Source organism: Anguilla anguilla, chromosome 9 (genome assembly GCF_013347855.1).
Source record: "Anguilla anguilla isolate fAngAng1 chromosome 9, fAngAng1.pri, whole genome shotgun sequence".
NCBI lineage: Eukaryota > Metazoa > Chordata > Actinopteri > Anguilliformes > Anguillidae > Anguilla > Anguilla anguilla.
The window spans coordinates 45087236-45114502 of NC_049209.1; the positions used below are offsets into that span (position 1 = coordinate 45087236).

The following is a 27267-nucleotide window of genomic DNA, read 5'->3' on the forward strand; positions in this document are numbered from 1 at the left end:
CCATGCGTCCACACGCCTCTTAGAGACTAGCCCCAACCGCTGAGGTCTCCCTGACCAGTCCTATTTAAAGGCAAAGGAGGCTCACTGGCCAAATCGGTCACTACTGCGGCCTGTTCATTTCATACAGCGCCTCCGGCTCCATGTTTTTCCATCTTTGCCGTGTGACTCCATGCAGACGCATCCATCTTCTTCCAGGTGCAAGCTTAGTGTGTGTGTGTGTGTATGTGTTTGTGTGCGCGTGTGTGTGTGTGCGTGTTTTTGTGTGTGTGTGCGTGAGTGTGAGTGCGTGAGTGTGAGTGAATGCACGCAAGTGTGTGTGTGAGTGAGTGAGTGTGTGTGTGCGAGTGTGTGTCTGTATGTGCGTGCGTGTGTCTGTATGAGTGTGTGTGTGTGCGTGTGTCAGTCTGTGTGTGTGTGAGTGTGTGTGGGGAGTAATCACAATGCTATAGCCAGCTCTGCCGCCTGGCTGACTGGGTGATGGAGTTTTCATCCATCATACGCTTGATCAACAGTACAGGGGGCCCAGCACACTGGAGAAGCCATTTCTCCTGACCAGGCTGTGAAGAGACAGGCCAGTACACACACCTACGGCCGAGGGGTGTAGGTGACACTGCAGAACACGCCCGAGAGATTCTGACTGCCATCCCAGCCTGTAGCCATGCGTGTGTGCTTTCTATGACGCTGAACAGAATTTGATATCATTTGATATCAAAACAAGACAGCGGTCGCAATGGACAAGAGAAGAGCACAAAAGAATAGTGATTTGGTTCCTTTTCAGACTGAACCCAGGACTGGACAGTGATCGCATGCTCATTTGTGACTGTTCTGGCCTGGCGGGGCATCTGACTTCTGCCAGTGTCACTTGTTAGTCTGATAAGTACTATGAGCCTGAGCAGGTCAACACTTTGATGTGAGATGAGTCTTACTTAACTTTCAGGGATGTACTAATGCTAATACAGCAATGGTCAATTGCTTCTGATGAATTCTGATCTCGTGTAGGCAACTTTCCAAGTGGAGATCAGAATTCAAGCTGGAAACATTCTTGGGTGGTGCTTCAATAGGTTCACTTACCATCTCAATGTGGGCTAAAGCTTCCTAGATTATATGGAGCATCTAAGAGGAAAAGGAAGTGATAGTGTATTCCTGGAAGTGTTCTTTCAACACAGAACACAAGTATACAGTTTGAAACACGGCCCATGTTTCTTCTAATCAAGTGGAATTCCACAGCACTGCTGTGACTGCAGGAGCAAGATATCCACAGGCGGACAACGGAGCACGCCAAGAAGGCCCTTCCCGATTGGCCAAGAACCAGAAATCAAATGAACAGAATTCAAATACGCACAGCCATAACGCTTGGAGCCATTCGCATGAAGAGACAGTTGTTACCGTTAATCTTTATTTCCTCTACACAGGATGGATCTCCATCTTGTCATTAAGCGGTTTCCTCTCTTCCCTTTTCCCCAACCGCCAATTTGCGCCTCTCCTCAGCTCGCCGCTCCACCGGGGTGTGAATAAATCACCGGCGCGGCCCGTTAGGTGAGGAGCATCGATCTGCCGAAAGCTCGGGCTGCGGATGTTTTTCGACGGACGCCGCCTGCGGAGTGTGACCCGGGGGGGGGGGGGGGGGGCAGGGGTCCCAGGAGAAAGGGCAAGAGGGGGGAGGCCCGCTGGGACACATTAACCACCCCCGCTCAATGACGGCCGGGACATTCCTCAAAATCTGCCTTCAGGGGGGGTGGGGGGGGGCGATTACCAGCGCTGCGCCCGTCCCGACTCAGCGCACGCATTCCGTAATGCGCCCTAACGACTCGCACCTGCCGGCAGCTGACGGGCGCATCAATCACCCCCCCCCCCCCCCCCCCCCCCCAGTCGATGCGTTTCCCAAATAAAACCCGGCCGAATATTAACCTCCTCCTTTCCATTAACCTCCCCGTGATAGGGAATCGACGGCCCGGGACGCGATGGAGGCGTGACCTCCGACCCTCACGCCCCGAGTGGCCTATTACCACCGCCTCCATTAAAACAGGAAGTGTCAAGGACCTGCCGGCGCAGACGCAGCCAGGAAGATAAAACAACTTCTCTCTGCTATTCAAAAATTAAAAAAAAAAAAAAAAAAAACAGCCGGTCTCGTTACTTGAAATGTTCAGCGCGCGCGCCTGATATATTTTTTGTTTGAGTCACAGCGCCATAAACTGGTAATTATGGCAATTAAAATTTTTAATAAGACTTAATAGGAGATAGCGCCGTTTATCTTCCGCGATGAGGGGGAACTCCGCTGGGGAGGGGGGGTGGGGGGGGTAAGGGGGGGGGGGGCGGGTGTAATTAAGATGAGCGTTTCGGATGATAGTCCTTCTCGTGTACCGGCGGCGGAGCAGCGAAAGAGCAAAATGGCTGACTCACCGCTAACGCGAAACTCCGGTCCCTCGGGGGGGAAACGTTTGCTCTCCGGCAGACCCGACGACCCGCAGGCCGCGGGAGAGAGCGTCCGAGGCCGTCCCCGGTCCCGGGCAAACGCTTCAACGACTGCGGCCTTATCGCGGTCATAACCGATATTAATTTCATATCGAACAACGTTAAAATGACTTCCCCGGGCCTGCGGCTCATTTCCTGTTGCCGCGGGTGATATACGCGCGTCTCACGGCTGGCCTCTACAGCGCAGCGTTTTAAAGGGAAGTAAAACGGCAGAGGCGATTGTGGGTGTCGCTATACAACTCTGCTGTATACTGAATCCCCCCCCCCCACCCCCACTGTTGCACTTTGTGCTCTGTGATCCATCTCTGTCTGTCACCCTCTCTGCTTCCCCCCTGCCAGAATAACATTTTTTTTTAAATATGAGAGGAGAGCAGACTGTCAGTTCTTTTTAAAAAATGAAATAAAACAAAGCAGCAGAGTTAGTTATGCGTGTGCAATGTGCATGATTGAATATGTCGCACGTTGTGTGATATGAAAAGATGGATCGGCTGCCTGCTGAGTCATTTCTAGGGCCTTCTGCACAGACCGTTAGGGTGAAGCCATGTATGTGGAAACAGCAGGTTCTCTCTCTCTCCTAACATGGCGGCACTATTTCTGCAATAAACCTGAACCCCGTTCTTAAATTAAGCTGAGAGCTGCCCTGAGGAGACAGGCTGGAAGTGTAAGAAATGACTTAAAGCGATGTAGGTTCTGAGAGGTGTCTGGAGATGGCAGTTTTAATTACCCACCACTTCTGTGTGGGAGTCAAATTCACAAGTCAAGCTTAAGAGAAAGCCTGTATTTATCAATTTATCGCATCAATTTTTTGATTTTTTAATTACTGTTGTATCTCAGCTGCCCTGTATGCCGGCTTCCCCACCGAGGAACGCCCGGGACTTGTCCACCCACACTCCCCCCCCACCCCTCCGCCCCACCCCCACCCCCCCCGCACCACCGGCATCCACCCCCGCCCCACACTCGCCCCCGCCTGCCTCCACTGCTTCGTGACGACCTTGTGAAACAAAGAGGCGGTGTGTACACCTGACTGTTGATGGCACGAGCCCAAATCCCCCCCCCCCCCCCACTACCCGTCCCACCCATCTGTGACAGCAGTCCCCTTGGAAACAGGTGTCTACACAGGTGTCCACAGAATCCGCAGACCCCACCAGCTCTGAATATTCCGCACCGAAAGTGTATTCTCTCCACTGCTGAACCCGGAACATTCCAATCTGATGCACGTCGTGAATATTCATGAATGGGGGCGTGGCCAAGGTCAGTACTGAAGGTCGATGGACGTCCTGTGGGACACAAGACGCGGTCACCTTACTACAGTCTCCCTCTCACACGCACACCCAAGCACCCCCAAAAACCCTTACCGCCACACGAACGCACGTATCTCATAACACTCCATGACCTTTTATTTTTTTATAATTACAAATTTCCTCGGGCCAAATGGTACATTCGCTTTACCATTTGAGACAGTGGATGAAATGGCGGGGTGGCTGTGTGGCCTCAGATCGCAGGAATACCGCCACTCCGCTGAGCCCCGGAATGATTGGCTGTCAGTGAACGCAGAGGGCATCACCAGGAGCGGCGCACGCCACAAACGCTTCAGCGGCCTTCTCCTCGGAGGCACGGCGCGTCTTCTGAGACAAGATGGATGCCGCAAACACAGCCGTAAATAAGCCAGTAAAAAAAATCTATTTTTCATCGCAAAGTAAGACCGCTCAAGTCACGCCGGGTAATTCTCTCTCTCTTGTTTCCGCGGGCGCCCTTAACAAGATCTTTCGACGGAAGCGATGTCCCCATTTACAGACCGGGACGGGCGCAGGACTAATTCAGGCAAACTGCTCTTTGTTAATGAGGTGTGAACCCAGGGCCCAGACGTTACAGACTCACTCATTACGAGCCCAGTCTTCACCCGCTTCGCACGTCACTCCAGTAAAAAAAACAAAAAGACATTACATCTTTTATGTGAAGGTGTGGCTATTTTAAACGCGCTGGCATTTGCAAAGTCACTCCTCGAGCTGATGGAAAACCTGTGTCTTAAGCTCGGCGTTTTTGGTTGGAATGTACATGCGGTCTTAGTATTTACGCGAGATTTTTATCCTCCGTTTGTTTTGCACCGTGCTAATATCAACAGAGTGTACACTGGGACTAAGCCTTTCCCTACCCTTTGAATCACCGCTTCTATATAAAAAAAAAGAAATTCAGTACCCAAGAGTAAGACTGTCTCATCGGCACTAACACAGTTATCATATTTTTGCAGAGACCCATTCTGCGAAATGGGTTGCTCTCGTGGCAGGAACCAAATGATTTTCCCCAGCGCAAGGTTGGCAGCCCTCGAAAAGCAGGAGCGCGCTCAACCCCCCCACCCCACCCCCAACCCCAACCCCAACCCGCCCCCCTCCACAAAACAAAACATCTGTATCTGCAGGTGTGAGAGGGCGATTGTTAGTGCACATCTGGGGCTCCAGCTGTTGTGATGACGCGGCCTCTCTACGCTCGGCTCAGGTGCAGAGGGGCTGGTCCTGAAAGCCGTCTGATGGCCGCACGTTCAGCGCGTGGACATCAGCGCTCTCCAGCCAGAGTGGGGACGGCAGCATGGTGCGCTGCTGTCTCACCCGGGTCACATACGCACTTAACTCTTTAGATGCTGGAAAAAAAATGTGAAAGCACTCCCGCAGAATTCAACAGGGGAATTTTTAATAGGTATCTTACTAACGTGTTACGAACCAAAAGATGTTTTAGGGTACTGGTGAAAAAAGTCACCTACAGCTAATTGTACTTGTATTTATTAGACTAAAGTAGTTCAAGCCAAGGTCTGACTGCCACTATGTTCCCACGTCTGTCCAGTCGCCCCAGATCTGTGACACTGGAGGTCCGTTTGTATAAACCGTGAACTGGAGATTTCAACGGGCTCCACAAGCCCCATATTCAGAGCCGATGAGTATCCATTCTCCCACAATACCGCAAATGTATTCCACATATTCCATCCTAGCTTTAAAGGCATGGTGGAATATTCCGGATTTCCTCCGCACCTCCGTCCACAGAGCCATTGCTCCTGTAAAGGCAGCGGCCTGCTAATTCTCCAAAACCGCTGGTGTCTCATCCCACACACAGAATTCACCCAAAGTCCCGTAAAGCACTGCACTCCATTTCAGCCCCGTACGGATACAGTAGAGCCGCACAGCAAAGGGCTTTTAATCTGCAGAGGAGAAACCTCGCCAATCACCCACCAAATAGCAGAACAGGAGGTTCTTTTCTCAGAGAAAAAAAAGTTTTAATGCTGTTTTAATCCCAAAGTGAACCGCGGCTCACTGGCCGAGGTAAAAAACACACAACTCCATCCAATTATTTCAGTCGGCTAATTCATGGCACAAAGCACAACAGACTCGTTTCTTTCTTGAGCGGCTGAACGGATTAAAAGCTGGGAAGGTGGCACCACCTCGAGCCCTCGCTCGACTCCGGCTCTGACAGCTATTAAGAAATCCGCCCGGCGGGCCGAACGTTTGGGGAGGCACCGCATGACGACGGTAAATAAGAGCGGAGCCATTAGCCCCGGCGTTCGGCTCGGGTCAAACGGACCCGGTTTTAAACTTTGAGTAAAAGGGGAACGACTCTTTAGGGAGATGCACTTCATCACCGGCTCTTGTGCCGCGTTTCTGTTTGTTGTTCGTCGTCCGTATTTTCTCCATGTCTTTTTTCCTTTACGGTTTCTTTGAATACGATGAGATAAAGACGAAAAATTATTTCGAAATGTCAGTTCAAAACACTAAAGATCAACAGTATACTGCATGACGACCTTGTTGCATTTTGATTTTTTGCAGATAAATATGATTTATGCCCACCATGCTTTCATTACAGCGGATTAATATAAATCACATCTTTATCACAAAAATTAATGGCACTTCCATAGTTAAATGTGAGCACACAGAGTTAAATGGCAACCGTTAGTCATATGCTTAGATTGTTTGGAATTGTGATAAAGATACTATATAGAGTATTTTTTCATAAAATTATCTCTATTGCTTCCAAATCTCAATATTTCCCTGGGTATATTTGACCCAGGCTAACAGTTCCACATGAGCTAACAAGTAAGCTTCACCTTGCAAGAACAAGTGTAACAAGAAACTATAAGCAAGTAGATGACATGCTGTCTGCATATGTTTTCGTGAAGATAAACCTGACAGGAATGCAAATACAGAACTATTGTTTAACGATCCGCAAACGTGGATCTCCAAACATTTCTCAACAAAATCTGTCTTCTTTGGCAGCAGGAACCGAAGACACAGCAACGCTGCCCAAAACGCCCCCGTCTCTGTTTTCCATGCCATCACCGTGATGCATGCAACGACACAGCCAAGAAGTTACTGTAAAAAGACAGCTGGACCCGACTGATCACAAGCAAGAGGGTGGCAGAGACCAACTGACCATCCTGCATACTTGAGACTGGTGTGTTACAGTAAAATTTCATGGTAATTGGCTGTCTGAAGTAAAGCAATGTGAAAATGACTGGGGATAAAAAACGGACAGTGATTGGCTGAGTGACCACAGTGCACTCCGCAGACAGTGGCTAGCGCGGCGGTTGCAGCCAGGCGCTAATCTCTGAGAGCTGCTCTGGAGAAATGTGTGCTCGTGGTCAGGCGTTACAACGCTTCCGCGTTGTTTGGATCGAACAACAAGACCACTCAAGTGTTACAGCCACCGACAGTAACAGCGTAGGCAGCTAGAAAAAGCTAGTTTAATTCCCAAGCTCCAATGTCTTAAATTATGGTTTCATAACTTTCTTGTAAATATTTTATGATGAGCTAGTATCTGCTCTGAGAGAGAACCAATTTAGTCATACTCTGGTAATTTACACATATACTCTTTATTGGGATGGACAGAAGAGAGCCAACATACGCATTACTTACTTGCATGCAGAGTAACACACATACAAAATGTCCCCTCCTTATCCAGAGATTACCACACGGCACCACGGGATATCAACAGCGCTATAGGACCCGCTTTAGTTTCACTTCAGTTCGGTTGCAAGTTGCCAAAAAGGCCCAATTACTCTCTCAGCAGGTTCTGTTCCGGCACTTATAATGTGAGGTAAAAGTCGCTTGAGTCAAAGACCATTAGCAGCCTGTAGAAGGACTGGCCATTTATCCGTAAGGTTTAATGATTGTAGCTGTGAAGTCAACAAGGGCTGAGCTGTAAAAAAAATAAATAAATAAAAATAAAAAAAGCCAAAGAGACCGCGTCCTTCAGAGAAAAGGCAACCAACTAACGCAGTTTCTTCTCATCATCTAGCACAGGGCTGCCCAATCCTGTTCCTGGAGATCTACCGTCCTCCTGGTTTTCACTCCAACCCTAACCAAGCACACCTCATTCAACAACTACAGATCTGCTAATTAGCAAAATCAGGTGGCAAATTAGGGTTGAAACGAAAACCTACAGGACGGGCAGATGTCCAGGAACAGGAACGGGGCAGCCCTGCTCTAGTGCATGTGTACAATTCACGTTCACCGTGTCCCGTTCATGATTAATCTTTCAACAGAGGATGATGGACGGCGGTGAGAGGACTGGTGTGGTGTCGCGTTCCGAACCTCCGTCACGTCCGTGTGAACTGTGTCTGGAGGTCGATCGCATTCGGCGCGAACACCCACTTTATGAACGGCAGCAGCTGAGAGAAAGGTAAAACGAGCCTGTGGCTTCATGAAAAGCCCTCTCCTACGGAAAGCCATTCACAAAACACTCTCAGCCCACACCGACATCAACAGCCACTTTACGCTAACTGGTTTAGCAGCAGGAGCCATCATCGCTAACGGCTGCGAAATGAAGAAAATGCAACAAAGCAACTGCTTCAGAAGGCACGCCGGAATCCATTTAAATAGCAACGGCCATTTTTATTTTTTTTTTGTGAACTCATCTGCAGAACATTAAATGGGTTTTTATCAATGCACTACCAGCACACTTGTTTGAGGGCTTTGTGCGTGTTTAGTTTTATTGCTTGTGCGTAAGTGTGCACGTGTGTGTGTGTCTGCGTATACATGTGCGTGTGTGTGTCTGTGTGCGCGTGTGTGTGTGTGTGCGTGCGAGTGTGGGAGTGGTTGTTAAGAGGAAAGAGGCAAGACACGGGAAGGTAGTTTTATCATAAAACCTTGTTAACTGTGGAAATGAAGCCTCTGCTGCTGTGAAAACAGCGCTTTAATACTCTGACACGGGGACAGGAAAGGTCCCTGGCAGCATGAGCGCAGTGCCGCTAATGGACTGGATTTACATGCCTGTCCGCCCCGCGCTCTCACACAGGGTCAGGCAGAGACCGAGCCGGAATGGCCAGGGAAGGTCGACGATCGCAGAGCCGAAATGGCCGCCTCGCGTCTCACACCTACAGCACGACCCTTAAACTCCCCGCCCCTGCTGCCGCCCCCAGCCTGTTCCTATCAGGCCTGTCCAGCTGGCGAGGGGAGGAGGGGGGTGTGGTGGGGGTGGAGGGCGTTGGGGGGGCGATATTAAGATAAAATACAGCCGCGCTCACCAGCGGGTGAGCACAGAGACGTGCGGATAATGGCGGTGATTTATGGCGAGAGAGGGGGCCAGCAATGGAAGATGGCGTATTGGAGAAGCCATCACGCTCAGGGACATGTGGACAGGGGTTTCCAGCGGGGGGGGAAGGGGGGGGGGAGGGAGGGACTTTCCTCAAGGTGAAAAAAGGCCGTTCTTTTCCTGTAACCCAAAACTGCACCCAGGGGAAGGGGACATGGCTAACACAGTCACGGATGTGCACACGTCACCTGCCATGACAAAAGAGTCACATCAAAAATCGCAGCTAGGCCACTAATGACATACATCCTGCTGGCAATACAAATGCAATTCACATCCCTACTAACCCTTTACCCTTACAACATCATTGTTGTGGGTTGTTGACCTGTCCTCTCATTGGACCATGCAAATTAATCAGGTTATATGGCAATTTATTGTGAGTTTTGTGGGCTCTGGAAATATAGCAACAAATATATTTCCAGGCAATATATTTGTATTTTTAGAATATAAATTCTACACTTTATTTCGGTATATTTAATTTCCGTAAAGGTAGGATAAGAGTCCCCGTGAATACTATGAGGTTAAGAAACGAAAGCCCTCGTTAGCCTCGTTAGCCTTGTTAGCCTCGTTAGCCGTGTTAGCCTTGTTAGCCGTGTTAGCGTTTATGGCACAGCAGAGCTGGGATTCCCGGTCTCTGACGAGGCCCGTCGCAGCGATGTGACCGGCGAGCGGTGACGGCTCAGCTCATCATCCATACTGGAAGCCCCCCCATCAACAGCACCGGGCCCAAGCAAACATCCTCAGCCGCCGCCGCAGCCTGACTGAGCGCGCTCCACAGTCACCTGACACTGCTGGAACACAGCATTGTTTCTCTCATTTTATTCTGACCAACACTATGTAGAGGCGGGTGGGGGGGATTGGGAGGAACTGGGGAATGTAATTTCTGTTTTGGTTATTTTTTATTATTATTTTTTTTTATATGCACTTTGTCTTTGTTCTGGAGTGACGATGCCAAAAAAAAAAAAAAAGAAACACAGCAGTCCACAGTGCTCCTGGGAAACGTAGTCCCTCGTTCGTACGCGCTAAGGCTTTCGCGCACGCTTATTTCCATCACGCCCGGCCGCATAACGCCGTTATCGCCGTGATGAAACCGGTCGTGTAGGGCAAGCCAATGGCGATGGCCCTGATCGCGGTCGCGGCGCTGAACGAAAGGTGTGACATCATCAGGACGTGCAGAAATCGCCCGGCGAGCCACGGCTTTCTCAGCTCAGAAATGCAGATTGCGTTTGCCGGGGGTCCGTGGCCTCGTGAAATTAACAGAAATCCTCGGCACCGGGAGACCCACAGGGGGCTCACCTGAACCCCAATCAGTTAACATTTACATGGATGTCAAGATGCCGGAAAGTTCCATTAAGGAGTGAAATTGGTGGGTGAGAATGTCACTGTATGAACTGAGAACGAAATGAATTGTGCATTCTCCACTGCGCATTGCCCTATTGCCACTTACAGAATGCTGGCAGTTTTCAGTGATTTTAAAAGAGCATTACTTCAGCGCATTTCAGAGATTTAAAATGTGTGAAAAAGTTTATTCCACTATACAGAGTGGGGAAAGGGGGAGGAAAGGCAAAAATAGCATTCTAATAATTATTGTACTTTCAGCCGAAACCACAAAACATTTGTCAGAATCACTGCCGCTGCTTGTTTTTTCCCTCCTCGATCAAGCTCTGTGTTTTCACAATGCGCATACGCGCGCAAACGCACACAAACATCCAGCCCGCAGGTGAGCTGCACGGGGGAAAATGAGCGCGCAAGATTGACGACTTTTGAAAACGAGCACGGGCAGCTGCTCTCAGGAGATCAATGAAGACCTCAGGAGTCAAAATGCTCCTCTGAAATAGCAGCGAGCGGCGATTAAAAACCCGAATGCGGACGTGCTCCTGGCTAATATATCTACCGCTGAAACAAAACCCAGCCCACAGAACAGCACAGGAAGGATCTGACAATTATGCACCTTTGTTCGCTCAATATCAACTCAATATTCTCACCGCATGTCCACAGCACTACGCTGGAAAGTGCTGTCGGGAGTGCTGAGGCGCCCTGAGAACAGTAGGCCTCAGCTGTGCTCAGTGGCACAGCTGTGCTCTCCGTGCCTCAGCTGTGCTCAGTGCCTCAGCTGTGCTCTCTGTGCCTCAGCTGTGCTCAGTGCCTCAGTGGTGCTCAATGCCTCAGCGGTGCTCAGTGTCTAAGCAGTGCTCAGTGTCTAAGCAGTGCTCAGTGCCTCAGCTGTGCTCTCTGTGCCTCAGTGGTGCTCAGTGCCTCAGCTGTGCTCAGTGTCTAAGCAGTGCTCAGTGCCTCAGCTGTGCTCAGTGACACAGCTGTGCTCAGTGCCTCAGCTGTGTTCAGTGCCTCAGCTGTGCTCAGTGCTTCAACTGTGTTCAGTGCCTCAGCTGTGCTCAGTGCTTCAACTGTGTTCAGTGCTTCAGCTGTGCTCAGTGCTTCAGCTGTGCTCAGTGCCGCAGCTGTGCTCAGTGCCTCAGCAGTGATTTCCAGGGCCGCTTCCTGGATGCAACAATTTCGCCAGGCAGAAAGCGGGGGGAGCGCGGAGCACTGCGGAGCACGGCTGGGCCTAGCCTGGGATCGCTAATGAAATGTCACCGCAGGGAGGGTGTACATTCCCAGCGAGCCGTTCTGCTGTGACCTGGCTTCCTTCCTCTATCGCACACAGCGCTCCTGTTGCCTGGTCTTTCAACTACCGTGCCTCCATTCAGTTCTGCTGATGCCTACAGTCCCTCCCCAGACACACACACATACACACATTAGCCTACTTAGCACACACACTAGGTGTACAGTACACACACACACACACACACATACATACACACATTAGCCTACCTAGCACACAAACTAGGTGTACAGCACACACACACACACATACATACATTAGCCTACTTAGAACACAGGCTAGGTGTACAGTACACACACAAACACACACACACACACACACACACACACACACACATTAGCCTACTTAGCACACTGACTAGATGTACCATACACACACCCCTTTTATTTCTTTACTTGAGGCCACAGTTAACCTGTGTGTCATATTCATATTATGTATGCACCTCATATCCACAGGGTCATACATGACCAACCCTCACCAGACTCCCTGCGATAAAGACATCTAATTGAATTTTCAACCCTAAATCAATATTTTTCATGTAAAAACAATCAGTCAACTCATCAATAAATCTGTGAATAACTGTTTTCCTACTACACAGCTAAGAGAAATTGTATTTGTTTAGTCCACACCACTTGTTTTTACTTCAAAACACACAATTGATTTTTTGGTGAAATAGATGTGTGCTGCTTAACTTTGATTATGACCTTCTGACTTGATAACTGCAGGGTTAAAGAAGACTGATACGAATCTTTGTACCCTGATGGCGTACTGCTTTTATGAAAAAATTAAAATGGGCAATGTATAACTTTTTCTAATGGTAGGATCAGACCAGAGAAAGTCATCAAAAAATTATTTTGGGGGTTTTCACTGCTGTTGCTGCCTAGAAAAGGGTCCTTTTTACCCGAGGACAACACAAAGGTTTAACATAAAAATAGGTACCATTTTTTAAAGTTGGCATCATTGTATTCAGGTCGTCGAGCTCAGTAATTACTCAATGACCATGTGTCCACAGATACACATGCAGATATATAAACACAGATATATTATAAGCCCTACAGACTCATACCCTGAGGACACACACAGTAAATACAGTGAGCAAGCACTGTCCACTTTCCCTGCAGTCAAGCACAGTACACGGCGTTCCTAAAAGGGAAGTCTTACAAAAATAAATAAATAAAATAAAAAAACCCCCGCTGATAAACAACATTTAATCCTGAAAAAAAACATTTATGGATTTCAGCTGTTTACTGCAGCTGACTGAGTGGCTCCTAGAAATAGACCAACGATCAGAGGACGAAAACCTGGGCCCTGCGCTACAAACGCTCGGAGTTCGGTCAGCGCCAGAACGCGAGCGGAGATTAATTACGATCGCTGAAACGCCACGCCGCCCCGCCAAAGCGAAGAATCAATTAGACCGACACCTTACAGGGGTTGGGCCCGCGCCACGGCCCACCCCATTAATCCCGGCATCGATCACGGACCGGGCCTGCCGCTTCCGACGCTCTTCTACACCACCAAATCTTTAAAAAGCGAGGGGCGGTGAAATCTCATTTAAAAAGGCGGGTTTCGGAGACGGGGGCCGCAGAACGCGACTCCGACGAGGGGTACGGGCGTCGGCCGATCCCGCCGCCACCGCCGCCGCGATCGCCGTGACGACGGGGTGAATCGTTTCGCCCGAGCCGGGGGGACGGCCGGATTGATCGGCGGCCGCCGGGCCGAAGGGAGCAGAGCAGAGGGACGGCCTCGGCCTGACCTTCGCACGCCAGTCAGTAACGAAAGACCTGATTGGAGGAGGAAAGGAACGCAGCAGGCCTTCTCATAGCGTTATCCCTGAGAAAGAGCAGGCTTATATTATGGTCTGTTTTTCTATGGTGGAGTGAGGGAAATGTCCTGCTTTACCGTATGTGAGATAGGAAGGAGATGCTGCACCTGTGTGCTGACCCAATGTGGCATATCAGGATGCCCTGTGAGTGTATTTAAGATTTGTGAGATGAGAGATTTTGTCCTGTTAGGTCAGTCAAATGAAAACGCTGTGTCCACTTAGCAGGAGTCATGTTCTGACACCCAGTCCATTACGAGTCATTAAGCACTACATTTTATTACATAAACACCTGAATTTAACCTCACAGCTTTTTGCCCCCAAATCGGCTTTTTAATAGCTATTTATGAGTTAGCTACTAATCATCTACTGAGCCCAGCTGAAATCCAGCGTAAGAGCACTAATAGCACACCGTGGATTAGCGTCTCAGCGTAATGTACCTGAGCGTGCCAGTGAGGATTACCGGCTAAGAGCGGCAAGCAGTTATTCAGCAAGCCTGGGACGCTCACCACTTCCTGTTCACGCGTTTGGGTTTCACCAGGTGCATGTGGCTGCCGACCGCCAATCAAACGGTTTTATTTTTGACAAGCAGGTGAGTAGGACCTATAGAGCCCCAGTTTAGACACCCAACACCCGACCTGCCACGCACTTACTTTCATCGGGGTTGGGTGCAGCAAGAATGGCGCTGTGTTTTCTCTTCACCTCCTCCACCTTCTCAGCGAGGGAGTCGATGAAACCACGGATCTCCTCCACCTGCAAAGGAGGGAGAGAGGTGCATCATGGGTAAAAAAAAAACAACTTTTTTTTTTTTTTTTTAAAGCAGCACGATTTCCTAATCACTGTTTCATAATTAAGCAACTATCTACTTTAGCGCAACACTAGACAATTTGAAAAACATCCTATTAGATGCACACAGGGGGCCCCACAAAGGATTCTGGGCCCTGTGAAAAGATCTCACATTGGGGCCCCACCACACCACAAAAACCTATGTTCTCATATTTTTTGAGGGCCCCCGTCAGTCAGGGCCCTTGGAATCCTCCTAAATTCCCCCCCTTTTAAAGCACCCCTGAATGCACTGATCACAGACAGTGCATCTCACAGGAAGCGGAAATCACATTTAAGCTTTCTGATAAATGTAACACACTGTCATCGAAAGTGCAGGGGAAGTTCCGGAGGTTAACCTGGAAATCTCAAACCCCGCTTCCCCTTCGAGCCGCCTGCCAAGGTGAACGCCGTCCCACTGTTGAGTCGAGCCTTTTGTTTTACTGACGCAAAAAAGTTCTGCTTGAGCGCCGCAGCCTTCACACCCAATTTAGCTGCCAATCAAACGATGCGCTGCCGCGACTCATTAAACGGAAGGCAGCAAGTTCAGCACCAGCTGGGCAGAGAGCCGACAGTTTCACTGGTGTGCACAGCACAGCTCATCGGAGACCCTGCACTGACACACACATTCAAAGCAGAAGAGACAGGATAGCTAGCAACTGTCGGCTGACAGACACATCCAGGAAGTGAGGGAATTGTGGGTAATGAATTCACCACCTGAAGAGACCTGTTGGACACAACGGGCCCAAGTAGCAGATGAAAGCGATCTGTTAATATTTCCTTACTTAGAAAAAGACAAACAAAAGTGCAAATGAATACTGGCAGTCTGATTACTGCTGGGGAAAAAAAACATTAATGATATAAACCCACAGAGCAGAGCACTTCCAGAAAATCTGTCAAAAACGCACCAAAGCTGGCAAACTGCTTCCTCTTCAGCATCCTGCCCATCATATTTTGCCTATTCCAAGCCTTAATTGCCCATTATCTCCTTAATTGCTTGTTGATTGGATCTGCATCTTGTTTAATACAGGCGTAATTGGCTGTTTTCCCCCATCTGGAGAATGAATGTAGAGGCAGACTCTTATTTACAGAGCCTGAAGTTTGGGGTTGGCACTCTGGGGAACGGAGGGGGGTGGGAGTGTGGGGGGAAGGGGGGGGGTAGAGGCTGGCTCTGAAGCAGGAGCTTGGAAGTTGCCCTAGGGCAGAGTCAGAGCCTCTGTGTGAGTGTGAGTGTGTGTGCACAAAACACAGAGGATGTGTGTGTGTGTGTGTGTGTGTGTGTGTGTGTGTGTGTGAGAGATAGCTCGTTAGTAGGTTTGTGTGTGACAGAATATGTATATTTGTGCCAGCGCGCATGAGTGTGTGTGTGTGTGTGAGAATGTGTGTGAGTATGTTTGTGTGTGTGTGTGTGTTAGACAGAGAGATAACTCATTTGCTGGTTTGTGTTTGAGAATGTGTGAGTGTGTTTGTGTGTGAGACAGAGTGTGGGTGAGAGACAGAGAGAGAGTGTGAGCTTGAGTGAGAGAGTGAGACTGAGAGTCAGTGTGAATGTAAGAGAGAGGGGGAGAGAGAGAGAGAGAGAGAGAGAGCCGAGCCAGCCACTCCTCCCAGCCCCTGACCTGCGCTCAGAACCCTTAACCGCAGCCCGGCCTCCTGCCCACCTCCTCCCACCCCTCTGCCCGCCCCCCAGCTCACCCCCTTCGCCTACCCACTCCCACGCATCCCACAGTCAGGCCACCGACCCCCAGCTTCTGCCTGCCCTGTTCTTTCAGTCGGGCCTTGCGCCTATTCCCCCTAAAAACCAGGCCCAGTGGGGCCAACTGACCTCCCCACCGGCAATGAACGATCACATCAGTGCCCTTTCACACGGAGAGACCCGCACCGCCAACAGGCAGCCGTGAGCAGCCAGCCACGAGCCGCCGAGCCCAACCTTTTACACGACGCGGACGAGGGGCGCGAGCGTGGAGCCGGGGTTAGCCCGCCGCGGAGCGAGCGTGGAGCGCTGAGATACGGACCACGGCTTAAACCGACGGCGCCCGGTGCTTGAACAGCAGCTTCCTCCCGACGCCGCGTGCGTCCGCGCGAAACCCGCGAGGGATCCGTGGGTCTCCAGAGGGGACGTTTTGGGTAATCGTACATCAGAAGAGACGTCGTCTCGCCCCATCCACGCATTAATTCCCCAAATTAAACAAACATCTCCCTCCCCCTCCCCCTCAAACCAACCGAATCAAAGTATGCTTTGGCAGCAAAAAAAAAAACTAATAAATGAAAAAACTGAACAAAAAAAAAAAAAACAGGCGATACTGGCGTGTTTTTTGTCTTCATTAATCCGCTGTAACCGAGGGTGTCGCGGCTCGCTCTGTTGTGCAAACAGTGATGTTTCTGTTCCGGGGATGATGGATAGGTGTTCGGTGCAGAGCCAACATTAGCAGGTAATGCCTCTCGCAATAACATTATGATCTCCGCTTCGTGGCTCTCTGCAGTGTGCCACCGCGCATTCTTAATTAGTCTTCCACGGCGCAGAGAAAATCTAATTGTTTCCCTCCAGCAGAAGCTGGACTGGGGCGCGGGGGGGGGGGGGGGGGCATCACTCAGTGGAAACAGCGCTGGCTTACTGGGGAAAGCAACCCCCCCCCCCACCCACCCACCCTCACCCCCCCTCCTTCCCCCTTGATAACCTGCAGACAGCACATTGCACGGAAAAACAGGAGGTTGGGATGAGCTTAGTAGCGTGTGTGCCTGCCAGGAAACGCACCACTGACAGGTCTGTACCGCGGTCGACATTAGAATGGGACCGAGGGCAATCAAGGTTGAGGAAAGGGGGGGGGGGGGCACAGAGGCGATGGGGGGGCACAGGGTTGGGGGTGGGGGGTTAAGTGAGGTTCAGGGAGCAGCGGGGAGAGCAGAACCGTTGCCACGGTCCTCGCAACGAAGGGGGGGGGGGGATTGGTGGTGAAATGAGAAATGACAGCGCCACTGTGTGTGAATCACCCCCCGCCCCCCCCCACAAACCCCCACCCTCTGCATTTCCCCATCAAGTGAAATCACTGAAGCGTGTGACTGTGCGTTCCGCGACAGATGCTGCCGCCGTGGTAACGAAGGCCTCATTCCGATCGTCTCTCACAGAAACGCAGCGGTGTGTGTGCGGGGGGGGGGGGGGGGGAGGCGGGGGGGGGGGAGAAAAGGCCGATAAATAATGAAGAACTAAAGCGAAATGCAATGAGAGTGAAACCGAATCTCACACAGTCAGACACTTTAAATCAGGCTCACAGAATCCTCACAGACAGATACTTTAAATCATGCTCACAGAATCCTCATACAGTCAGATACTTTAAATCATGCTCACAGAATCCTCATACAGTCAGATACTTTAAATCATGCTCACAGAATCCTCATACAGTCAGATACTTTAAATCATGCTCACAGAATCCTCATACAGTCAGATACTTTAAATCATGCTCACAGAATCCTCAGTCAGATACTTTAGATCACAGGCTTCAAATCTCGTCCGAAAGGGCCGATGTTCGTGCAGGTTTGTGTTTTAGCCTGGCACTAACACACCTGATTCAAACCAAGTAACTAATCAGGGTATCCAATCAGGGCCTTGACAGCCCCCCAACCCGCTACCACGGCAATTAATTAAAAAAAACTCATGTTACTTCCCACTCTGACCTGTGGCCTGACCGGCTTGGGCCCGTTGTCAGTTCAGAACACACCGGCTCTCTAACAGGAGCTACTCCTGCCAGCTCATTGGGCCCCTTTCCCCTCATCAGACAGCGGCTTCCGGCTCCCAGGGTGGTGAAGAGAGAGATGAAAACAGCCACGCAAACGGGAGCGTCGGCATCCCAAAAAAAAAAAAAACGAGAAGAAGAAGAAGAGCAGCGTTCCTGCGTGAGCCTGTGCCTTTGAAAGCTGCAGCGGGGCGCGGGCGGCGTCGGAAAGCCTCCCTGGTAATTGAAGGGAGCGGCGGCAGCCCCATTAAAAGAGCGTTAAGGCAAACGGGGCGCGCATCTCATATTAATGTGACCTACTGCGGAGCCTCACTCCCGTTTCGCGGGGGGAAGAAAAAACGTTGCGCCCGACGCCGCCGCCACCACCGCCACGTTCATTAGTTTCCGTTGATGCGCGCTGGCTGTCGGGGGGGGAGGTCTTCGGGGACGTGATCTAAATATCACTTACGAGGAGAATGTAGGCTGCGCCTGGCGTGTTGTTTGCGTGCCGCGGAGCTCTCCCCCCATCCCCCCACACAGTCGACCTGCGTGTGTGAACTCGCCCCCCCCCTCCACCACCCCCCCCTCCGCTGGGCCCTCGTTAAGGCCGAGAGCAGGGCGGCGGGCGGCCGTACGGGGACGCGGTTTGGTGAGCGATTGCGTCTGGCCGCATCCCGCCAGGGGGCCGACGCCAACCCGGTCGCTCTCGAAGTGGAACAAACGGTGACGTGGGAGGAAGCGGGGCCCCGCGCGCACCTGCCCGAGCCTTCTGGGATTGCTGCAAACAGGATACGAGAGAGAGAGAGAGAGAGGGGCGGGACCGCTGCACTCCACAGGGGGAGCTAAGTATGGAGAGCCTGTACACAGTCATGTGACCTGTCTCATTGCCAAGTTTTCCATACTCACCTTCAACCAGCCACTCTCATTAAAGGCAGACAATGGAATATTCCATGTTATTTAGGAGCCGTGTAGGAACATCAGCTGCCTGGTTTTTCACGCTTTTGGTGGCGACTACTGAGAAGTTGGTGCGTGATATGAATGGCAGTGGTGCTGATGGAGCCGTAATGGCCGCTGTTTCACACTGTGGCACAAATGGACATGATCTGCCCTTCAGCTCCACTGGCCATCCTCTCTGCCTTGGCGTGAACATCACCCAGTTTGCGCAGGGACAGCAGCTAATACGCCATCGGGAAAGTTTGAAACAGGCTTATCTAATCGCCTGAATCGCATGTACCCCACATTTACACAAGCACCAAACATTTTCAGGTGGTTCTTAAACTTCTGGAACTTTTGCTCTCAACCGAGTTCCGGCTCTCGTTTGAATCTGACTGCAGCTGTACAGGGGGCGATGCACGGCAGCACTTGAGCCTCTCTGCACTTTATTTTTTAATACAAATTACTGTACGCTACAAAGACATGGAGCGCTCGGGCGGCAGGTCCAGCTACCTCACCGGCCCTCCGCGCATTGCGTTTGATTGTGTGTTCTAAAATGGAGAGAAAATGGGGGACACAATCTCATGCAAAAACAGGGCCACGCAGAGTCTCAAAAAATAAAAAATTAATAAATAAAAAAACACAGGGAGCCGTTTGATTGAAAGCAATCGACGTATAATAAGACCCGTGAAAGAGAAGTCTCGCAACAGACGTCGGTGCTGAGCAGCGTGATTTCATTACGATACAGTTAACTATATTGCACACTATTAACCGCTTTAGAAAATGTCATTACAGGCATCCTGCAATGCTGTCAAATCCCCCATCCCCCTCTCCTCCCCTCCCCCCCAGCACATTCGATACAACTGCTGGGTTGCCAGGTATGTACTAAGCAGGAGCTGTCCATCTGTAGGCTGGTGCTGAAAACAGATTCCCTTCTCTGCACATTCTTGGATGGGGGCCCTTCCCTCAGCAGCTGATAACATGGCAGGCTGGTTGGCGGAGATGAGCGTAATTTTGAGCGCCAGGATCCGTCCCTGGACACAGACAGACACAGACGCTTCTCCGGTCCAATCCAAAACCGGACGGAGACAGAAACACACTTCCATTATCGTCCACGGCTTGTATGTAGGGGCATCATTATTTCCCCCAAAGCCATTTTCTCACCTGCAATTCAGTCCTCCCTCAGCATGGGGTCAGTAGAGCATTCTTTAATCCAACGTTAGTTAATTATCACATTACACCTCCCCAGTCATCCACACTGATAAGTCAGCTGCCACTCAATGATGATTGACAGCAATGTTCCCACACTGTCACCTGCCAGATGCAGTGCAGTCATTAGAAACACAGGCATGTGGCAGTAGCATATTTCCACTGCTACATCATTTTTCTTTTATCTGAGAGAAGTAGCCTAGAGATATTAAAAAGTGCAGTCATATCACCTGCACAAATAATGATAAATGGAAGGTTATTCGTGGAAATAGAATGGCTTGCAGCAGAGCTAGGCTACTAAAATATTTAAATAGATTAAAACAGATGAGCCAATGCTTCACAATTTAGTCCTTGGGAGCTCCGGTGTATGCTGGTTTTTGTTCCAACCAGAGTTTCAGTCCCAGGATTTTAACAAGCCGTTGATTTTCCTTAATTAGGTGCTTTTCGTGATCAGAGGAATTGTTTACCCTCTTAAGCCACATTGTGTCAGAAATAGCTATGCGTGGCATGAAGAATACAAATCCCATGTTCACATTGTGCTTATTGTGCCACATTGCTAACAATTACCCTACTCATATGGTATAAGGCACAAAATTTTAAAAAAATGATTTGACACTTTGATGTTCCTTTGCATAAATGTCTGCTTGTGAGAGTGGAATGCTACAAGCTGGTAGAAACATTTTCACTGGGAGTGTTCTTAAATTGAACTTATCCAATATGGGGGGGGGGGGGATTCCAACAGGGGTGCTAAGTACCTCCAGGAATTCATGCATGCCTGCAACCTGAAGCCTTCGCAGGCAAAAACAGCAGAAAAGTAAATGGGTTAGGCGTGTAGTACAGGGGCCAACAGGAGACCACAAGGAGAAAAGGACATTTTTAACTCGCTGGTACATTTAAAAAGAAACCCAGACAGGTGAGAAGAGAGAGCCAAGAAAGAGAGAAAAGAGATGGTCAAACACAGAAGGGGGTGTTCTCAAAGAAAGACTCTTCAAGGAAAGGTATCTTTTTCCTCAAAAGGAGAGAGGCCTCACCTGCTCAAAGAACTCGTCCATGAATCGGTTTTTGTCCAGGCTGACGGCCACCTCGTCCAGTTCGTCATTTTCCTTGCCCTGGAAACACAAACAACAGTCCAGCGTCAGCCAAGCGTGTGAGAATCGCCACCTCGCCAAACCTGCGAGAACGTACAAACCACAAAGGACACCGGTCGCTGTAATCCAAAGACTTACCGGCTCAGCCTAACTTAATTAAACCTTACCACTGAGACCGATTCCTGCCGTTTAAAAAAAAAAAAAAAAATCTCTAAGCCAGGGGTGTCAAACTCCAGTCCTGTTGGATTTTTAGAGCTGCAGCACATGAGCTCACTGATAGGCTGAGCAGCCCACACACGCCAACATCCACAGCCTAGATTGGCTGCTGGTTAAAAAAAAACCACAAATCCTGCAGACACTGCAGTTCTCCAGGACCTGAGTTCGACACCCCGGCTCCAGGTCATTCATAGCAATAAAACTGATCAATTAACCGGGATCTAATTTCAGCTTCAACCCTTGCGGGAGACATCTCTATATTTAAGCCTAGATTAAAGGCCAGTGGCCTTTATCGCAGATAACTCTCTTCTCAGTAGTCCCCGTGGGTTCATATCCACACCTTTCGACTGTTTCCAAGGTTGCTCGTGTCACTCTGGTGTGAGATGGCATGACGCTATAAACACAGTCACATCCCCGTGGCCCCGTACTGAAGACATAGGGGCCCCGCCTTCATGTCTACTGGAAGCTGTGGATCAGTCGTCTGGTAACGAATGACCCTGAACTGGGAAAACAGCTGCTGCAGCTGGTCTTCTTTTCAGGTTTGTTTAAGAACACATTCTTAAAAGACAAAGCTCACTGGCTTCTTCCCTTTTCTTGCCTTAAAGGGGGAAGTTCTCAATCCCCAGGGTCCCCAACCCAGCCCCTGCCCCCCCCGGCCCCGCCCCCGCCCCCGCCCTTTGTGTATGAAGCTCTTAATGTCGTTATTCATCCCATCGTGTGTTCTATGAGAGCACCTCTGTCTGTTCACAGTAGTCGAAATGTACCTCACCACGTCTCATGTCTCATACAAATCCCCCAGTGTGATTTCTTTGTAGTCAGCAAAGCATTAATGGTCAATTCCTCCCACCCAGTGAAGCTCTCCCTCGCTTAGAACCGTTATATTCCGTCCAATATTATATTACGTCCAACGTTATATCACATCCAGCCTAATTTTATTGACTGAGAGAACACAGCCACACAGTCTGGCGGAGCTGTGGATTTAGACACAGATCCAGTATTTTTTTAAAACGTGGTCAGACGGACTCCACCTCAGAAGAGAAGTCCCCTCAAACTATTCCCAACAGCAACGATCGCAGCCTGATGTCCAAAGCACTGTGAACATTATGTGGCCTTACAGCGAGTGACTTACAGTCGCTCCCTCCGTATAGATTTATCAGTCTCGCTTAGTGCTGCGCTCTCCATTGCCTTCCTCACTTCCTTAATTCAAGAGTCTGAACAACAAATTGCTTGTAAGTGGTGTCATCAGTCTTGTCAGCGCACGTAATGCAGACTCTGGTTTACGGTGTGGCGTAACACTGGGGAGCACAGCCCTCATCGACCTCGCAGTTCAGTTCTGCTCCAAAGCTCCAGCAAAATATCACACATTTGTAATGTCATATTTACAGACCATTTTTAAGGGCAAATATACTGTTGTGAATAATAACTGCTGGACACACTGTCTACATAGCAACAGCTAGCATTGAAAGCGCTTTTTGAAAACACACTCAATTTTAGCACTTTTTTTTTTTAAGCTTTAGACTCATGTTACTGGCTTTATTGCCATTTCTCCTGTGATATGAATATCATATATCATACCATAATGATAAGGTAAGCTTCACCGGATAAGACCTTCAGACAATGAAATAAATGTGCACAATAGTATTTTTATTATCATTTACTGATAACCAACATAATTACTTTTTTCACGTGTGATATGGGTGTTTGATAACTTTTTCATTAAATAAATGAAATTTTAAAATGTGTTTTGGTAGGTTCCCTTTGTCTAATGTTACATTTTGTCTAACGATCTTAAATCATTCAGGGTGACAGATATTCAAATGGAGGCAAACAGGAAGGGGGCAAATACTTTTTCACGGTAGCCTACTCTAAATTGCATTTTTTATTGTCATTTACTGATAACCAACAGAATAGCAATGCAAGCAGTATTTTTTTTTTTTAAATCCTTATAATTTTTAAAACTGCATAGAGAGCGTTTTTTTAAAGCCGAATATGAAAATTGTGCCTCACATTAAATTGTACCCCCGACTCTGGACTTAGAAGATAATCCACATCAGAGTGGAGTTTATAACTGCCTATCAGGCAGTCTGATAGGATACGGGAGAGATAGGATGACTGAGGAGCTCAGCACGGCCTGTGCTGGGAAACGGCTGACGCACAGGGAGCAAGTGTGCGGGGGCTAATCGGACAGTCGAAGCCTGGGCCGATGTGGGGGGAGGGATTGGGTTGGGGGGGGTGGGGTGGAAGGTTTGGGTGGTTACCGAATCTTGTGAATAAGCAGGCCACTCGAGCCAAACACACACATTATCTGACCCAGAGAACAACTCAACAACCAGTCCAGTACACCAATGACTTCACGTGAGGGCTAGAGGCACCACCAGAACTTGGGGGACCAGTGGCCAGAGCAGAGAGGGGAGGGGTGGTGGTGGTGGTGGGGGGGGGACTGACGTCAGAGCTTTGACCCCCCCCCCCGCCCGCCCCGCCCCCACATTTTACGGTACACACCATCGCCATGGAGATCACAAAAAAAAGAAAATCATGTAGCATGTAAGACTGTTCTGTGCCTTCTGTCCCCCGGCTTTATTTATCCCATGGGGCATGTGACCAGCTGGGAAGAGAGAGGGAAAAAAAATAATAAAATAAATAAATCACACCCAGAGAAATTGAGTGTGATTGATCTACAAGAAGAAAGACTGAAAGAAATGAATCTTGAATCACTGGCTTATTTTTGGCTCTGCAAAGCATAAACGATCCAGGGTATAATTATCTCCCAGCGTTGGCAGCTGAAAGGGGAAGCAAATCAAAATTCCATGAATGTCTAATGTCGGCCCCTGAGCAAATTTTAGCCCCTTGGGAACTCCAAAAACGTGGGAAACGGGGTCAGAGGTGATCGCTGATCTGAAGATCTTCACCACGGCAAGATCAATTTATCCTTTTTTAAATGTGCAATTTGTGGGTCCTCTAGTCTAATGCATCTTTCAAGAAGCATACCACCGAAATTTAAAGAGAAGAGACTCAGCTATCGCTGAACACGCGTGCCAGGCATGTCAGGATGCAAATAATTCCACAGATTCCTGTCCAATAAAGCCGTTTGCAGTCCCTCACATGGCTGATTATCAGCATAGGGCACAAGCCTCAGCAGCCGAACTCTCATCTGAACCCAACAGGAGCCAGACGGGCTCCCTCATTCCAGGGGGGGGTATGGGGGGGGGGGGGGCTTTTATTGCTCAGTGATGTAAGGAATGTCCCTATCTTTTCATTCTGATATTCCTCATCACACAGGCATCCGCAGACAAGACACTGATGCAGCGCCAGACCCATAACATTCATTTCATGCCTTTCAAAGCAGATCCGGCCAAAAATAACTTTTCCATTAAGTTATTCTACATTTATTTTGCATCTTCTTTTTTTTCCATTCTTGTCTCTTCAACTTCCAAAACTCAACATAGCAGGCACAGTACTACAGGAGAGATGGCACTAATCAGAGGACAGGCGCAGGGCTTCCCTCAGCGCTATATAGGAGAGGCAGCCTTCCTTAAATTATCGAGCACCTCCCCTAATGTTAAGGGAAATACGCAGAAACAGGAACTCAATGAATTCTGTTATAAAAGATTTAAAAAGCAGGCTTATGAGTACAATCACGATGCAACAACCAACCGCGGTCTTTTAAAAAAAAATGCTTAATTTTGTTACCAATCGCCAGCCTCATCACTGCATTAGAAGCCAGTATCTAACACAACAGCACATTTTGGGGAAATAATCAAGTCAAAAAGTCAAAGTTTTTTTGGATATCTTCAACAAGACTTCACCCATTACTTTGAGAATGATTTTCAAAATGAGGCAATATACTTGTGGGTATTCTGCAGTATGTACACAACACAGGTAGGTAATACAACGTTTCTCTGCATTTATTGTAAGATACATGTAACAAACAGTTTCCAAACCCACTGTTCCCAACTGTAATAAAATGTTATAAATGTACTTTGATATCTAAGCAATGGCCATAATATTTGGTGTCCAAAAAAACAAAACAATGAAACTGTTGCTACTTCTGCCTAAAAAAGTTGCAAAATCACCAAAAATAGCACAATAGTTGAGGAAATGGGTTTGTAAATCAAAGATCGGGGGTTCAGTTCACAGCTGGAAATTCCCTCGAAGCCACTGTTCCCTTGAGCAAGGAACTGGGGCCAAATTGCTTCAGTGAAAATATTAACTGCCAAAATGTAACGCAAGGAACTCGCTCACCTATATCCTAAATACCACGGAATGAGTCACATTTCCCATAACATAATTTACCGAGATTGTAATTAGGCTGAGGCACAGATTCATCTCTCACCCAAAAAAGTTGGGAGAAGCGACATTTCCCTTCTCCCGGGGGGAAAACGAAAGCAGACAGGAGGGTCGGGGGTCTGTGCAGCCCCCCCATTTTCATCCATCACGGTGGTGAAATAGGCCAGCGTGTTCTCTCTTTCTCAGGCAAAACAGGCACACCTTTAGTTCATTTCCACAGTAGTCCAGGCCATGTTACAAGTACATGATTATTGCCTCCACCCTGCCCACATCCGTCGCCACCTGCTGCTCCCCACCACCCGGCCCCGCCCATCATCTGAGCCACGTTATGAACCCTGTAAAACTGACTGACACGTTGGTCGCCAATCAACACCCAGAGCCGACCAGAGGAGGATGGGTTCTCCCCCCCTTGAGCCTGGTTCCTTCCGAGGTTTCTTCCCATCTGCCACAGGGAGTTGTTCCTTGCCACTGTTTCCTTAGGCTTGCTCCTGTGGGGGTTTAGGCTAGGGCTGTCTGTAAAGCGTATTGTGACAACTGCTGTAAAATACGCTATACAAATAAAATGTGATTGATTGATGACTGATGAGACTTTCACGCACACACACCTAGAATCTTTCCATTTCTCTCAGGACCTGGGTTCAAAGCCAGCACCGATTCTTAATTTTCTTTTTTAGCTAAAACCCTGCAGTACACATCCTTTCACGCGGCAACTGTTTCTCACACGTTAATCACAGCATATATAACGGGCCAGCGGGGAAGGCATCTGTAACAGCTACCTATAATCTAACGGGCCATACAGTCCCCTTCCTCCCTCCTACAGAAACAGCGCGGGTAATATCAGAAAAGAGACGCGAGGCAAACTGACAGCAGAATCACAAACTGCCACTAAGATTTATGTGACACAAGGAGAAGAGGGGGAAAAAAAAAAGAAAAGAAAACATGGAGTCAAAAGGCTGCCATTCCATCATCTCCAGAGTCAATGACAGAATCGCAGGACTGACCTCCGGAGAAAGAATTTCTGCTTTTTTTTGTGCAAAAGTTATTTCAAGACGGCCAGTGGCTTTTACTGCACAACGACAAGCGCAACGGGAGTTAACTAGAGAGCGTCAATCAGCGCCTTTAACAGACGACACGAGATGGGTTATTGAGCCGACGCCTTCGTCCGCACCGTACAAGGAGCACGGATTAACTCCGGTCATGAGGACCGTCTGTCCTCCCCGCACGACCTCTGGTCCATCGATTGAATTACGCTGCCGTTTCAGTCGCTTGACAAAGTCAGTCGCGCTCGACGTCGCTTTTCTGAACGGGTGAAAACGTCCCTCGGTCTCACAGAAACCCCGGTGTGTGATCATGAGTGCACTTATAACAGATTTGATGCTTATTCCTTTAATTGGGCGTGTATGACTAGAAGTTAACTATTTAACCAATCGCGGTCTCCAATCAAGACCTTTGTAAGTACAATCAGGGGTCGTAGCGCTGGGCTAAAACAAAAAACCTGCACCCAACACCGGTCCTTTT

The 27267-nt window shown here is 49.1% G+C and overlaps 1 protein-coding gene across 1 annotated transcript in view; it reads right to left on the bottom strand.

The window, feature by feature from the left end:
* LOC118236711 (syntaxin-1A-like) overlaps positions 1-27267 on the bottom strand; it is a 97626-nt gene that overhangs the window by 51472 nt on the left and 18887 nt on the right. The window contains exons 2-3 of the mRNA XM_035435286.1: positions 21190-21267; positions 14138-14237 (exon numbers count right to left, since the gene is read on the bottom strand). Coding sequence (XP_035291177.1) covers positions 14138-14237; positions 21190-21267 — 178 coding nt within the window. The remainder of the gene's footprint in view (positions 1-14137; positions 14238-21189; positions 21268-27267) is intronic.